The 17,007-nt window shown below is 39.9% G+C and overlaps 1 protein-coding gene across 1 annotated transcript; it reads right to left on the reverse strand.

The window, feature by feature from the left end:
• Positions 1-1,202: 1,202 nt before the first annotated feature.
• LOC308405144 (uncharacterized protein) lies at positions 1,203-15,122 on the reverse strand. The gene is made up of 3 exons (XM_080895587.1): positions 14,810-15,122; positions 11,653-11,832; positions 1,203-2,855 (listed from the first exon to the last, which is right to left on the reverse strand). Exons 1-3 carry the CDS (start codon positions 14,979-14,981, stop codon positions 1,786-1,788), a joined length of 1,422 nt encoding a protein of 473 aa, XP_080751713.1. The 5' UTR covers positions 14,982-15,122; the 3' UTR covers positions 1,203-1,785.
• Positions 15,123-17,007: the final 1,885 nt, after the last annotated feature.

The raw sequence follows: 17,007 nt of genomic DNA on the forward strand, positions 1-17,007 counted from the left end.
AACATTGAAATATCTTTTGAATTAGTTAAATGTCAGAATAAAGAGAGACAGAGCTTCTATTTTAATCACTTTCATCATATTTAGGAGTACATATACACTAAGTTTATTGTTAATTAATAAGAAAACTCCAGACGATTCCATTCTGAGCTGAAGAAGCTTCTGATGGGTTAGTAGAGTCCATGTGAGTAAATTGGTGGCACACCTGTGGATGCATATAAGGCAAAACACAGAGCCTGTTTCTGTGACATGGGAAAATCAAGAGATGTCAACATGTCTGTGAAGGTTCTCAGTCATCCAGGTCATCGTAGTCAAAGAGATGTCAACCAAAACACCAGGAAAAGAATTGTGGACCTCTATAAGTGTGGCTCAATTTTGAATACAATTTGGTGCCATTTATAATTAAGAAATACAGATAGTTTCTCTCTTTACTCTTAAAGTTAACAAATATGTTTTTTATATTTATCAATCTAAAAAAATAAACATTTAGTCTAATTTGATGTTAAAATTAAAAAAGTGTTTTTTGATCTGAAGAGTAAATATCTGGTTTCAACTGTATATTTGATGATTGTCAGCAAAAAGAGGGAGAGAGAGGGAGATGGAGAGAGAGGGAGATGGAGAATGAGGATAGAACAGAGATGAACAAGAGGAGGTGAGACACACATGTTAGTCAAACGACAAAAGAGTGACTGTGTCCAGTCTGTTCCAAATTTGTTAGAGGGCTATCAGCCATATCATCCTGAAATACTTGACTGCAAATCTGAAGAAGACTTCCTACAGATCCTCAGTGCTGATGAGGTGAGGAAACGGTCTTCCTGTGACATGCACGTTGCAAATTATCTATGACATTCCCATTCTATGTAACTTGGTCTTAAGTTTGGAGATGGTACTTTGTCTCACTCCAAATAATGCTGAATCTTGGTTTTGTGGAATACCAAGTTGAAACAGCCCTATAGCATGGACCCTATCTAAATCTTTTAAATATGGCATGCTTAGAGCAGATACCCACGGACTGCTGTATCAGGGTCATGCTAATCACGAGCCAATCAGCCACCTGATTTTCAGCACCTGGTTTACTGGAAGCTCACATCAAGAAACAATAGCAGAACAAGTGGTTTGCCCTGGATGCAATCTACATACTCAACTCTGCTGCTCAACCAATGAATAAAAATTTCCTTATAAATGTGGCTCCATTTAAAGAGAAAGAAACAGGCTTTGCAGTAGTATAGGATTTATTATCAAAAAGCATTGTTACAACACACAAATAAACAAACACTAATTGAATCACTTTTGTGCTGCATGTTCTCTAAATGTTAAAAAAAATAAAACAACAACATCTGTTTGTACATCTCTTTAAAAAACAACAAAACAAAGAAAAACTCTGAAATGAGACAGAACTGTCTTTTATGCTGCTTACATATGTTAGCGATTGCCCTTCAAAAATAATTTGATTTAATGAATTAAATATTTATTTAAAATTTAACACACGTTGATAAACAAAAGAACTAAATAATGATCTGGAAGAAAAGGAGCACACTGAACTTTAACCATCATTAAATGTAACATCAGGGTTTCTCTGATACAATTAGAAGAATAATGTAATGAACTGAATTAAGAATGCTGAGAGTTTTTACTGCTCTGGACAGAAAATACTGATTTGAATATCGGTCATCTTTTCACTCAGGTGTTGCAGTGATTTGACTCCTGGTCAGTGCGAGCTCTACCACCTACACACTGCTATGACTCTGTCCCACATTTTCTAAACATAACACTTTTAAGCAATATCAATTATCGTATCTCATTAACAAAATCCTTTTCCACAGATTCTACAGCCTTCATTCCCTTGTGTGAATTTGTGTGAGCTTTCAATCCTGATTGATGAGGGAATCTTTTCCCACAAGTGCTGCAACTATATGGCTTCTCACCTGTGTGACACCTCATGTGACGCTTCATGTTAATCCATTGACTAAATTCTTTCCCACAGGTGATACAAGGGTAAGGTTTCTCACCTGTGTGAAGTTTGACATGTGTTTTCAGGTTGCTTGTACTCTTAAAAGTTTTTCCGCATGTCATACAAGGATATGGTTTCTCACTTGTATGAACCCTTCTGTGAGCATTCATTTTTGAGTTGGAAGCGAACACTTTCCCACAGGTGCTACAGGAATATGGCTTCTCACCTGTGTGAACTCTAAAATGTGTAGTCAGAAGGGATCTAAGGAGAAACGTTTTACCACAGATGCTACAAGAATATGGTTTCTCACCTGTGTGAACCCTTGTGTGAACAACCAATTTTGACTTGTAATTGAATACTTTCCCACAGGTGCTACACAAATAAGGCTTCTCACCTGTGTGAACTCTAACATGTGCAATCAGGCGTGATTTAAACTGAAAAGCTTTTCCACATATGTCACATTGTTCAGTCTTTTTTCTTGTCCCACTTTGACCCTGACTCTCTGACACAGCAGCCATTTTTACTCTCTTACTGTCACTTTTCTTTCTGCAAAGTCTCCTCTTCTTCAACTCTGCATTTTCAAGTAACCCCAAGTCCACATGGTGACTTTCTTCCTGATCTTGGCTCTCAGCAGAGCTGTGAGAGATTTGTTCACTGTTTGGTTCTGCTTCACTGTGGTCACTTTCCTCATAAGCAGGAGTCACCATGAAGATATCAGGCTCCAGCTTCACTCCCAGCTGCTCTCCCTTCTGACTGCTGCAGAGATCCTCCTGTTCCTCATTAATCTGTGGAGAGTCTGGGTCCTCCTGGTCTACACTGGAGCTCCTCACCTCGCTATAGATTGGCTGGTTTGCGAGTGGCTCCTCCTCCTCCGCCGCCTCCTCACAGACATGTAGTTGTTGGACGTCTAAAAAAAAGAAATGGAAATTTTTTTTTTCTCTAAAACAACAATCACCAGAGAAAATATATTTTGATCTGAACCATAAACAGGTCTCTACATAGTGAGAATTTGGCCCACTGAACTTTGCAGAACTGTTGTAAATTCATTAATTAGAGGGTTTTCGAAAAACCGGCTTTTTACGGTCACGCCACAGCGAAATCTTCATTTTGTTTTTCTTAAGGTGAACTTGCTGGTATGTTTTGGATTATTATTCTGCTACAGAATCCTAGTGCCCTTCAGTCTCTAATAAATGGTCGGATATAGGGCCGGGCCATATTATACCGTTCACGGTAATACCGGTACAATGTTAAGCAACGATAAGAAAACGCGATACAATATGGGTGAAACGCACATGCGCAGTGCCTTTGTTTTCATATGCACATGGCCGAAAAAGCATGGAGGCAACAGAGAATGAGAAGGGAAAAAGCGGATTGTTGAGTGAAATGGATGAACCAGAATTAGTTTGTAAAAATGGTGCCACTTCAGTGATGTGGAACTGGTTTGGTGTCCATCAGATACACAACAAAGCACTTTTTCCCCCTGTAGAACATGCAAGCAGGCCGTCGTTATTGCCGTATAAGGCACCCGTAAATCTGGGTCTTAAACTCCGTCCACTTCAAGTCCCAAAGTCAAACGAACACTGCAGCATCCCTGAGAGTTAAAAACTGTCTAAATTCTTTCATCTTTAATAAAATCATCAGCATTGCTGCTTTACCAGGTGTAACTATGAAGTTTAACATCCAGGCATCCATGAAAACAGAATTTATTACACTTAACGGAGTTAGAAGCTAGCAGGAAGTTAGCGGAAGTTAGCTCGCTAGTTACCCAAGCATGATATACCGTGTTCTGACTGAGAGATTTCTGAAAAAATTCAAACGTACAGCTCTGCTATCACTTCCAACATAAATGAAGACAGGTAACTAAACAGCAGTGACGTTTGTAATGTTACTGAAGTTGGGCTAGCTGGTATATAATGATGTGCTAAGTGATCGCTAGCGACACAGCTATGTTAGCATAACAAAACAATGAAGCTGGAGGATGAACGCTAACACTTTTCCACTCAACAAAAGTTAATGTGAAGGTTCCTGATGGTTAGAGACAAATACAATCACATGGCAGGATGCTGTAAACGGACCAAACTTCAGTCAGGAGAACAACTGAGATAATCCATCCACAATACGAGGTTAGTCATTAATATACTGCAGCAACATGGGAATAGAGCAGCTGTGATAGAATACAGCATTAATGAATCAATGGTATAGAAGTGGAGGAAGTAAGAAGAATGAGTTGAATAAAGTTTTATTTATCCGACTGCTTTATTTCGCTTAATGTGCCTTATAACCCCATGCACCTTATGGTCCAAAAAATACATATTTGACTTTTTTTATTTGGCACACTGCAGTTTAATGTAGCAAAACACCTCTTTTTAACTTCAGTGGATATTATACATGGTTATGCTCAGGATATGTCAGCCCATTTCTACTGGAAATGCCTTTTGGTTAAACTTTCAGCACTAGTAAAGTTGTGAAGTTGTATTTTGTGTCGCAGAAATTATATCGTCAGTTATATCGTTATCGCAAATTTTCAAATATATATTCTGATAAATATTTTTGGCCATATCGCCCTGCTCTAGTCGGATATTCTCCTTCAGGATGTTTTTGTAGACAGCAGAATTCATGATTCAATTTACCACAACAAGCCTTGCAGGTGTGAGGCAGCAAAAGCAAAAGCCCCAGACCACCAACACTGCCCTCGCCATATTTTACTGTGAAAATGATGTTCCTGTTCAGAATTGTTGTTACTTTTACACCAAATGTAAAGAGACACATGCCTCCAAAAAGTTTCCCTTTTGCCTCGTCAGTCCACGGAATATTTTCCCAATGTCTTGGAGATCATGGAGACTTTCCTTTGGCAAAACTGAGACAAGATTTTATGTTACTACATAGCAGTGGTTTTCACCTCGTAACTCTGCCATGGATGCCATTTTTGCCCAGTCTCTTATAGTGGAGTCATGAACTTTGACCTTAATTGAGGCAAGTGAGGCCTGGAGTTCTTTGGATGTTGTTCTAGAGTATTTTGTGACCTCCTGGATGTGACCTCGGGAGTAATTTTGGTCATTCGGTCACTCCTGGGAAGGTTCACCATTGTTCCAAGTTTTCTCCATTTGTGCATCATTTGGCTCTCACTGTGTTTCAGTGGAGTCCCAAAGCCTTAGATGTGGCTTTGTAACCCTTTCAAGACTGATAGATGTCAATGACTTTGTTTCTCATGTTTTTCTTTACATTGTGGAATGATGTGTTGGTTTTTGGGATCTCTTAGCCGGCTTCACTTTGTCAGAAAGGTTCTATTAAAGTGATTTCCTGACTCAGCCTGCAAAAAGGTGTGATTAATCAGTTAATTCGTTATTTAACAAGGGGGCAATTCCTTTTTCACACAGCACCAGGCAGGCTTGGATAACCTTTCTCCCTTGATAAATAAACTCATCGTTTACGAACTGCATTTTGCATTTACTCAGGTTATCTTTGTCTAATATTTAAATATGTTTGATGATCTGAAACATTTAAGTGCGACAAAATGTGCGACGAAAAGTCAATAATCTTTTGACTTTAGACTTGAAAAAATGTTCTACGACTTGCAACTTTGTTAAGTCTAATTGTTGAATGTTGTAATCGTAGTTCTTAAATTTGTAAAGTCTTAGTTCAAACTATAGGATCAAGACATTCCTTTGTCCCCCTCCCCAGCCTCTCGAGGTTCTGGGAGGAGGCTGTAGTGTTTTATCACAGACACATCCCTTGTAAAGACTCTGTTTGATGTTGCTTCCTGCTTTTATGATCCTTTTGGTGAGCAGGAGGTCACACAAACGCACTCGCATCACTCACACACTCACACACACTCACACACAGTGCCTTGTCTTTGTAACCAAGGGGGGTTTTACATCAATACTAGAGACGGCATGATGCCACTTTTTTATGTCCGATGCCAATATCATAAATCTGGATATCTAACAATACCGATAGTTTATTTCACAATCAAACTGTTTGTTTTTTTTATACCTTGCTACATTTTGTATAAGTTATACTCAAGTTTAAAAAATAAACACTAAAGCTAATCTGTTATACATATATGCAAAAAATACCCTGCACCCAAAATATTTCATAGTTCAGCAATACTAATCAAGCTAATAAACTTAAAGGGAACCCCGACTATTGTGACAAGTTACTCTAAATATGTTACAAATTATCTCCAATAATTAAAAACATACTTGAGAATAACTACAATTTTTTTGTTATTCATTAAATCTTTGTTGTTTAAAACTATTTTGGAGCCGTGGGAGTGGCCATGTTTTTTTAGCACACAATGCATTCTGGGATGATGACGTGTATTGGTTGTCGGCGGTGTAGGTGCTTTCGTTCAGCTAACCTGTTTTGTTAAGTGTAGCACCGGTATTAATTAACTTGCCTATTAGTGACCTTGTTACGGCTTGGTAGACCAGCACTTCCGGTCTTTAAGGCTACGTTCACACTGCAGGCGAAAGCGCATCAAATCCGATTTTTTTGACCCTATGCGACCCATATCCGATCATGCTATGACAGTGTGAACGGCGCAAATCCAATATTTTCAAATCCGATCTGGGTCACTTTCGTATGTGGTACTGAATCCGATACATATCCAATGTTTTAGAAAGCGACTGCTGTTTGAACAGTCAAGTCACATTAAATCCGCCTTTTACGTCACCGACACAAGACTGAAGCCAATTATCAGCGCCAGAGAAGCGCCCGAGAAGACATCGCGAACGCTTCCTGGCCATCCAGTGTAGATGTCAGTGAAACTGTTGGGAAGACAACGTAAACATTTTATTTGTACTGTATAATCTGCAGATTCTGACAGAAATCTACAACTATCCTTTGAAGCACCGCTCCTCTCTTAAACGGCAATAAGGATCATTATTAGGTTATCTACATTATTATGTAAATAACAAAATAACTTAAAGCAAAAATTGGGAAACGTGAAGTCCGAAGTCTTTATATTAAGGGCCATCAGTCAAACAATATTGTTTGCTCTGGGTCTAAACAGAGCGCGTTGTGTGTGACATCTTCTTTTGCGCATGCGGGCCGCTTTGAGCGTTCACACTAGAGAGCGTTTGCTGTCGCATTTTATGTGTAGTGTGAACAAGCAGACAAAAAAATCGGATTTGATCAAAAAATCGGAATTGAGCATTAAGACCTGCAGTGTGAACGTAGCCTAAGTCTGACGTTATTAGCCATGTCTGAGTGGAAACTCCGCTGCAAAAATCAAATGATCACTGCAGCATTACTGAGAGTTGAAAAACTGTCTAAATTTGTTCATCTGTAATAAAATGATCAGTGTGACTGCTCTGCCAGGTTTAACAATTAAGTTTAACATCCAGGCATCCATGAAAACAGAATTTATGACATTTAACTGAGTTAGAAGGTAGCAGGGAGCTAGCTCACAAACTTCCATCTAAATATAATATACCATGTTCTGACTGAGAGATTTATGAAACAAATTAAAACGTACAGTTCTGCTATCACTTCCAACATAAATGATGACAGGAAAGTAAACAGCAGCGACATTTGTAGGGTTACTGAAGATTGGCTAGCTGGTATATAATGATGTGATACGTGATCGCTAGCGCGACAAGCATAGCATAACATGGTAAATGGCCTGTATTTGTATAGCGCTTTACTAGTCCCTAAGGACCCCAAAGCGCTTTACACATCCAGTCATCGACCCATCCACACACATTCACATACTGGTGATGGCAGCTACATTGTAGCCACAGCCACCCTGGGGTGCACTGGAGGGTGAACACTAACAAATGGACTTTTTTTTCCCATTCGATAAAAATTAATTTGAGGGTTCCCAATGGTTATAGGGACAAGTGCAATTGCATGACAGGATGCTATAAACAGACCAAACGTCAGTCAGGAGAACAGCAGAGATAATCCATCCACAATATGAGGTTAGTCATCAATATACTGCTGCATGGGTTTGGCTGCATCGTAAGTGTTTAAAAACACTTTAAAATGATTAGCGGTGATAAAAACCGAGAAGCCAACAGTGATCACTGACTGTTTTTAGGGGCTTGTTGAGATTAAACAGAACAAGATACAAAGCATTAAAACATGCTAAAAACACAACAGTCTTATTAAATGCAGAATACTTTGGGCCCGGAAGCACGATTCATCACGTTATTACTTAAAGACCGAATACACGGAGGCTAACAAGGGCTGCCCAAAGAACATCTGGATTAACATACGGCTTCAAAAAGTTTAGGTGCTTTACAACAAATGCTCGGTCGCCGTTGCCATTGAAAAGCAGTAGCCGCATACACACCAGTAGTTTTCCCTCACTCTCTCGTCCTCGTGTGATGGATTGTTTTCATCTTCATCAAAACTAAGTGCTGGTTAACTATTTTCTTCCTCTCTCTCGGTTGCTCTGGTCCAAACTGGAAAGGTTGAACAGAAGCCATTTCCAATGCGCCGCTAACTGTGAACTCGATGTGGTGCAACCGTATGACGTCACTACCCAGAGTGCATTGAGAAAAAAAATAACAATGGTGGGCTATTGGTAGAGCTGGGCGATAGAACGATAACGATATGTATCGCGATATAACTTTTTCTCGATAGAAAAATTACACTATTGCGATAGACCTCGCCGCTCTTGTCCTCTTAAAAAAAAGAAAAAAAAAAGAACAGCCAATCCAAATTAAGTAGCGCAGAGCCGAACCAATCACAGCCGCAGCGTCACGTCACGTGACTTGTTACGTACAGCACAAGTGCCAAGCCGCACATGTGTATTTGTTTGGGAAGCAGCCAGCCACCGTACCGCCCGGGTAATGGAGGAAATGAGTGTGCCGACTAGAAAAATCAACCGAGCGTGACCGAAGGTTACCGAAGAGAAAACAGATGATGGTTCCAATGCCGGAGAGATTGTCGAACGGAAGAGCCACAGAAGTTCCGTAGTGTGAAGGTATTTCGGCTATTTCAAGTCTGACAAAAAACAGAGTAGCGTGCACTGTAAATTGTGCCGAAAGCAAGTCTGGAAATACAATAAACTGGTGCATGCTCAGGCTACGTCCACACGTACCCGGGTATTTTTGAAATTCACTGAAAACAAAGATTTTTAAAAACTCCGGCCAGGGTGGATATTTTTGAAAACTCAGTTTTTGCATTTACGTGTGGACAGAAAAACGGAGAAAACGCATTTTTTGACGTCACACTGTGCGCCACGTTATTGTGTCGGTGAAATGAATTTCTACAATACTGTTACTGTTAATTCTACTCTCTGCAGTGTTTAAATGCTTACATATACACACAGTTACTGTCCCTCCACACATACGACTCGGTTCTGCTTCTATGCCCCAGCTTTGTTTACTTTTTCCCACCGAGGCTTCTAGACTTCTGATTGGCCAACATTTCTGCACGGTTAGGAATCTAGCGCCACCTGCTGCTTTGGCATGCTCATAGCAGCGTTTTCCTTCGTTTCTGCCTTTATGTGTGGACGGGATTATTTTTTAAAACGAAAACGGAAAATCTCCGTTTTCAAAAATACCCGTGTACGTGTGGACGTAGTCTCAGTCTCTGACTGGAAGCGCTAATTCGTCATTCGGCTTTTGTCAGACTAAAGTAACTGTTAAAACTGTTTGAAAAGCTAAGCTATACAACAAGGAGAGATTGAGAATTTCCTTTTAGTTCTCAGTTTATTTGATATTGACAAAAGTTAGTCAGTTTTGTCTGTTCTTCTGTAAAACAAACTAAGATTTATTTTTAGAATTAATATTTTGTTTCTAAGTGGAATTGACAATTTAGTAGTCTGTTTCGTTTGTTCTATTTTGAAACTTAAACGCTTTAGCGGCTGCCTTTTGTGGAGTTTGCAATATTTGCCTTTATTTATCTGAAAAAGTCTCATGTTCCTTAAGTACATCTACCCTGTTGAACTTATTATGGGAAATAAATATTTAAATAAAAACAAGCTGCTGATTATTTCACATTTTACTTGTGAGCAACGGCACATTTAAATCTTACAAATATAGTTATTTGGCTTATATCGTGATAGATATCGTTATCGGCTGAAACAAAAAAAACATATCGTGATATGAAAAAAATCTTATATCGCCCAGCTCCATCTATTGGTAAATCGGTTTGATATAAAACGTGCTTAAAAAGAAATCATATGTGGTATTAAAAAACGGCAAATGTGTTATTGAAAGCACAGTACATATTTTAGTGCAATCACGTCTTAAAAGATCTCTAAAACCCTTTTAAACCTACACCATCCTTTCTATTCTGGTATTTTAAAGAGTACTTAGCGGAAATATTAAACAACCTAAGTAATGTCTGTGAAGGTTCTCAGTCATCCAGGTCATCGTAGTCAAAGGAGCTTGCAAAGAAAAGCGTCTGGACTTCTTTTAAGTTGCTTGAAGACGTTTCACCTCTCATCCGAGAAGCTTCTTCAGTTCTAAGGTCAAATGGTGGGGAGTCCCAGATTTAAACCCAGTGGGAGTAACCCCCCACAGAGGGACAAAAGGACCCCCTGATGATCCTTTAATCGCCTGAGCCAAGGTGGGAAACTGGGCGTGGGACCCAATCAGCCAGAGTTTCGGGTGAGGTCAGATGGCCCAGGATGTGAGTGGGCGTTAAGGCGTCTGGGGAGGGAACTCAAAACTGGATTATAGATGGCAGAGAGCTGGTGTCGTAAACCCCCGCCTCTGTTCAAAGATGGTCGCTCACAGTGGACATAGATGGCTTCTTTCACTCCTCTTTCAAACCATCTGTCCTCTCTGTCCAAAATGTGAACATTGGCATCCTCAAAAGAGTGTCCTTTATCCTTAAGATGCAGATGGACTGCTGAGTCTTGTCCTGTGGAGGTGGCTCTTCTGTGTAAACCCTAAGTAATAGGGTTGCTAACTCCCAGCCCCCCCCCAAAGAAAAAGGGGAACCACCCTCCTCCTCATGATGCTTAAACGACGTAATCGACTTTAATTTAATGCATGTGTAAAGCAAAAGGGAGTTTTCAGCTATGATCATCATTCATTGTGCACAAATGACTAGCAGAGTTTTGGCCAGTTTGGTCTTTTGCAAATGCAGAATAATTAACTGAAATAACTTAAAGTGCACATTTCTGTTCATTGTTCAGTTTATATATTTTTGTTTTTCAATCTTTATAACTTGCACATTGACACATAAAAAAATGTACTGCAATGAATCTTTGTTTTGTACTTCACGAATGTCTACACTGTTTGTCTGCTTTTGAAAATTTTCATTGAATGTTTATTCTGTGAATTTATAGTTTAAAGAAGGACTGTTATTGCAGCCAAGTTTAATTGAGCTGTATAACGGAGGTGATATTTTATCATTACTCTGTGTATACTTTGTAAGTTCAGTTACACTTGTTTCATCGTGTGTCAAGATAAATACAGATTTTTAAAAGAACATATGGTCTGTTATTTACATTTAACATATATTTGCAACACTGTTTAAAAAAAAGACTAAATAGGTCTTGAAATTCAAAGTTTCAGAGTTGAGGATAAAGATTTGAGACTTGCAAAATAATGACTTGTTCCCATCTCTGTTCCAAAGAAATATCATATCCTTCGATGATTTTGAAGGACAATGAACATCTCAATCAACTCTGTTACTGAAGCATCTTAATTGGTTTTAACAGAAACGTGATGCATTCTTGCTGCTTATTAAAGTTCTGACCTTTATTTCTTCCTGTGAATCATCCCAGTTTTACAAACCTATTCTGTGCAGCTTTATATCGGGTTTCCAGGTGGTCGCCAGCAGTTTGAGCCACTCATCATCAGTTCTGACACCGTCCGCCTCCAGCTTCACTGCCAGCTGCTCTCCATCCGGACTGCTGCAGGGTTCCTCCTCCTGTCTCTCTTTCATCTGTGGAGGCTCTGGATCCTCCTGGAATTCTGAAGAGAGAAACAGAGGTGAAATTCTGAAACCACCAAGGTTAGTTTACCACCAAGCCTCAGTTATTTTGTTTTTTTGATGCATGCAGGCAGCAAGCCGAGGAGATACCACGACACCCTCCCTATCTTGTTGTGACGCCTGATAAGCGGTAAATGGGCTGATTCTTATATAGCGCTACTCTCCAGGATCACTCAAAGAGCTGTATAAAATGTGCAACATTTAAAGATTTTTGCCTTCTAGCTAACATTCACACACATTCATACTCTGATGGATGCATCGAAGATCAACTTGGTGTTAGTATCTTGCCCAAGAATATTTGGCAGACTGGGGGAGGCAAAAACCAACCTTCAGATCAGTAGATTTAAGTCATAGATCATCAAATTCAAATAATAATAAATGCTGAACTATGAAATATTTTAGGTGCAGGCTATTTTTTGCATACAGAATAGCTTTAGTGTTTTGGTTTTTAAAACTTGACTATGAACTTATAGAAAATGCAGCAAGATATTTATAAAAAAGCTTTGAGTATAAAATACACTATATCAGATTCATATCAGTATCTGACATAAAAACGTGGTATCGTGCCATCTCTACTAAACAGTTTCCAACCACAGGAAATTTTAGTGTCTTCTTTTTTTATGTTTGAGATGCAATTTTTATATACACTGTAGGAAAATATATTATAATGCAAATTTGCACAAATTTTGCATCAAAATAAACTATTTCCAACAATGTAATTTAAATTCTAATCATCCCAGAAACTATACAGAAAGACATAAACTCAAACATGAACTTTAAGAACATCAGCAGATCTTTGTAAATGCCCTATAGGAAAAAAATAAATTTTCTGTGAAAGTCTAAGGAGCTTGCAAAGAAAAGCGTCTGGACTTCTTTAGGTTGCTTGAAGACATTTCACCTCTCATCTGAGAAGCTTCTTCAGTTCTAGTGTTAAATGGTGGAGAGTCCCAGATTTCCGAGAGGAACAAAGGACCCCCTGATGATCCTCCACCTAATCACATGAGTCAAGGCATGAAACTGGGTGTGGGTCACAATCAGCCAGAGTTTCGGGTGAGCTCATTGTGAAACCTGGCCCCACCTTATCATGCGAATTCCTGAGGTCAGATGGCCCAGGATGTGAGTGGGCGTTAAGGCATCTGGGAAGGGATCTCAAAACTGGACTATAGATGGCAGACAGCTGGTGTTGTAAACCACCGCCTCTGTTCAAAGATGGTCGCTCACAGTGGACGTAAATGTTCATGTAGAAATTCATGCCCTCTCAATTAGCTCAAGATTTAAAAAAAAGGCTAAGTTTGGACACATCTTCTTGTTTAGTCTAAGGAGCTCGGAAAGAAAAGCGTCTGGACTTCTTTAAGTTGTTTGAAGAGGTTTCACCTCTCATCCGAGAAGCTTCTTCAGTTCTAGTGTCAAATAGTGGGGAGTCTCAGATTTAAACAAACAGGGACAAAGAACCCCCTGGTGATCCTCTACCTAATCACATGAGTCAAGGTGTGAAAATGTGTGTGTGGGTCACAATCAGCCAAGGGCTGTATCCCAATTCAGGGTCTGCAGCCTTAAAGTACGCAGCCTCAACCATCCTCAAGGGCCGCGTACTCAAAGACCGCTAAGGCCAGAAGTGCGAGGCTTGTAAAATGGGACGGTCTAGCCTCCGTTGCGCTGCCCAGGTTGCCTAGCAACCATGATACTAACAGCTGGAAACGTTTCATACAGCTTTGTTTAACAGAAATGAAGGAGAAAATCTTTTGTTCATTTGTTTTTGTTTCTACATGAGCTTTGATCATTCTCTGTAAGATTAAGGTCAGCTATTGAACGGCGTATATTTTAAAGTACAGGCTTTAAAACCAAGTTAGTACAAATGTCACTAATGTCACATAACTTTGCCGACATGTGGCCAACAGTAATGTTTAATGTTCTTCGTTATTAAACATTTGCACATGAATAAGTGACATAATATTCAGTATTTACTTAAAGTTTACTCTTCTTTTTTTTTGGCAAAATTATCCACACCCACCGCCGCGCTATGCATTGTGGGATATGTTGGGCCACGAAGTCTACACCGCCACGTCCTTAAAATTCAGGGAAATGAAGGACGCATTTCAAGCAGCCTTTGAATTGGGACAGCCTTCGTCGCGTCGCTGTGACGTAATCGCCCTTAAAATGCGGCCTTTAAGGCTGCAGACCCTGAATACAGCCAAGGTTTTGTGTGTGTTCATTGTCAAACCTGGCCCCACCGTATCATATGATTTCCTGAGATCAGATGGCCTAGGATGTGAGTGGGCGTTAAGGCGTCTGGGAAGGGATCTCAAAACTGGATTATAAATGGCAGAGAGTTGGTGTCGTAAACCCCCGCCTCTGTTCAAAGATGGTCGCTCACAGTGGACATAGATGCTTCTTTCACTCCTCTTTCAAACCATCTGTCCTCTCTGTCCAAAATGTAAACATTGGCATCCTTGAAAGGGTGACCTTTATCCTTTAGATGCAGATGGACTGCTGAGTCTTGTCCTGTGGAGGTGGCTCTTCTTCTTCACGGGACTAGACTCTATGTTTTGCTTTTTATACTATACTTACTATGTTTACCAAAATATGAGGAAATCAGGGGCAGCTCAAGACTTAAAAACCTGAACTACACGCTGGCCTTAAACTCGCTGCTTTATCAGCATCAAGGCGTTTATTTCTTTTCAGGGTTTTACTCCTGCTAAACAATAATCTCACAGATGAACTCAAACTGCACTGATTGTTTCAGTACGACTGTGAAAGACAGCCAAACACACCTGACTGCACTCTTTAGCTGATGCCCAGTGTCTGACACTTCATACAAATTAGACTCTGAAATAAAATTAATCACCAAGGTAACAGCTTTCTGCTCCCAGCTAACATCAGAGAAATCCCGGAGACGCTGACGAGCTTTCATGTCTTCATCAACAGAGAGGAACCTGAGCTCAGCACACGTGTCCGTACCTGAGCCGTGTGAGTGTGTGTCGGGTCTCCGGCTGATATCCAGCAGTCTGCGCTGACGCTGGATCTCCTCCTCATACTGGACGATGGTTTTCTGAACCTCGCAGAAGATTTGTTGGCAAACAGCAGCCAGCCTCTCCTGTATGAACTCTCTCAGAGACTCAGCTGAACACATGGCTGCTTCAGCTGCTGCGGGTCGATAGAAGAGACAGCGACGCTGTGTTATTGGTGTTTGATCGACAGGAACAGGAGCGATACTTTACTGTGTCTCTGAGCTCAGCCCGCTTAATCAAACCGGGACCAATGTCTGCGCAAGCGCAGCTCCTATCCCTGCTCTGCTGTGGTTTGCCGTGCGCGGTCACGTGACTCCCTGCAAACCGCCCCAGATCTTACGGAGTCCTGAGAGGGACAAAAGAGAAAAACGGATTCTCAAACTGATACACACACGCTACCGTGACAATGACACGCTGTCACATTTTATAATTCTCCTCTAATGCCTGTGTTATTTGTGATGTTACTGAAACCATCGTCTTAAAAAAGGTGATTGTCACAAGAAGTTTATAACATTGTGGAAAATGTTGTTATTGCGATATTGTTGTGTACAGCTGGGTATTAAAAGTTTAACCAGACTTCAATAATAGTACTGTAAGTGCTAAAAACCTGTATGTTGGGCATTTTTGTGACATTGACTTTCAGGGGTTTTAATAGTGAGCTTCATAGGAAACTGCTCCCTGAGGCTACACCTGCATACTCCTGCCGGCTGTCCCTTACACTATAAAATAAATTAATCTCACTTTGTTATTTAAACAAACCCACTTGTACCTGCAATGAATTAACCTGTGTTTGAAAAAGGAGGTAAAGACTTTCTTCTAAAAATAAAGTAGAAGGTCTAACACGCTCAATCAGAGAACTACATTTCAATATGTTCTTATTGTTGACACCATCAGACTCTTCTTAGCTGTAAAAACGTCTTTACATGAAGTCTAATACAGTATGGATGGTCAAATATGAGGCTGCTGTGATGGGGCACAGTTTGCAACACAGCAGCCCAGCCTCATCACAGCAGAAATCCAGATGCCTTATAGGCACAGCTTTATTATGACAGGATAGAAACTGCTAACAAACCATCTGTAATTCTGAACAAATGAAAATGCTGTGAGGTTGTGGGGCCTTTTCCAGTTTTAAACCACTCAGGCCAAGGACACCTAGTTAGTAGACAGAGTGCACACTAGAAACTGTCTCTTCTTCTGACAGTAATTATTGAAGTTAACTCAGAAAGATCAATCAGAGAGAAAGAGACTAAATAAATATCATTAAAAGTAGCTGTACGTAACTGCTCCTGACCCTGAATCCTCCTTTAGTTACGCTGCAATAGGCGTCATGGGAATCCCCCAGCAGGCTGCTATAGATGATTTTCTCAGTATTTTTTAGGGTCTTTGCCTTATGAGCACGTCCTTCATTTCTTCTGTTGGGTTCCAACTTAATGTTTGAATTATTTAATTTCTTTAAACTCTTATATAATTTCTCTATATTTTGTATAAGAGGGGCCAGACTTGGACCTAGTTTTTCTTTTTTAAGTGTTCTGCAGGCTTGATGAAGGTGTTTCAAAGACATTCTTTGGACGTTGCTTTTTAAGTCCTGTCCTCGTACCTTAGAGGGAAGTGTATTCCTACTTAAATTCCTACAATTTAGTTTTTCTTGTTTCTGCTGAAAACTTCAATTTGCTTCAAGGAGGAGAGTTCATGCTCTCTCAATTAGCTCAAGATTAGAAAAAGGCAAATGTTCTGATGTTGGAGTTTCATGAATGCAGCTCTGGGAGCAATCTAAATAAACTAAACAGTCATCTTCTCTCAGCTCATTCCACCAGGTAGAAACTACTTCTGCATATTTTTAGGTTGCACTATGTTGTACACTCCACATGATGTCACATTAACAACAGTTTTAGTAACAACACTCTGGACTGCATACTTAAAAAAAATGTGATTTTAATGATTTCAGTTCTTTCCTGTAAATTTTACTGGTTTATTCCCTATACACTTATTTGCTGGACATGTACCAGTTGATGGATTTGGAGTGTCCCTTTCACAGCGCAATATGTTTGAACCAGGGTGTTAAAATAAATCTCAAAGGTACCACTATGACTGTTAATTTATTTGGAGAGGAGAAAGCCTAAGAATTACCCACAGTTTTAAGCAGAGTAC

Source organism: Rhamphochromis sp. 'chilingali' (genome assembly GCF_963969265.1).
Source record: "Rhamphochromis sp. 'chilingali' genome assembly, chromosome: 1".
Lineage (NCBI taxonomy): Eukaryota > Metazoa > Chordata > Actinopteri > Cichliformes > Cichlidae > Rhamphochromis > Rhamphochromis sp. 'chilingali'.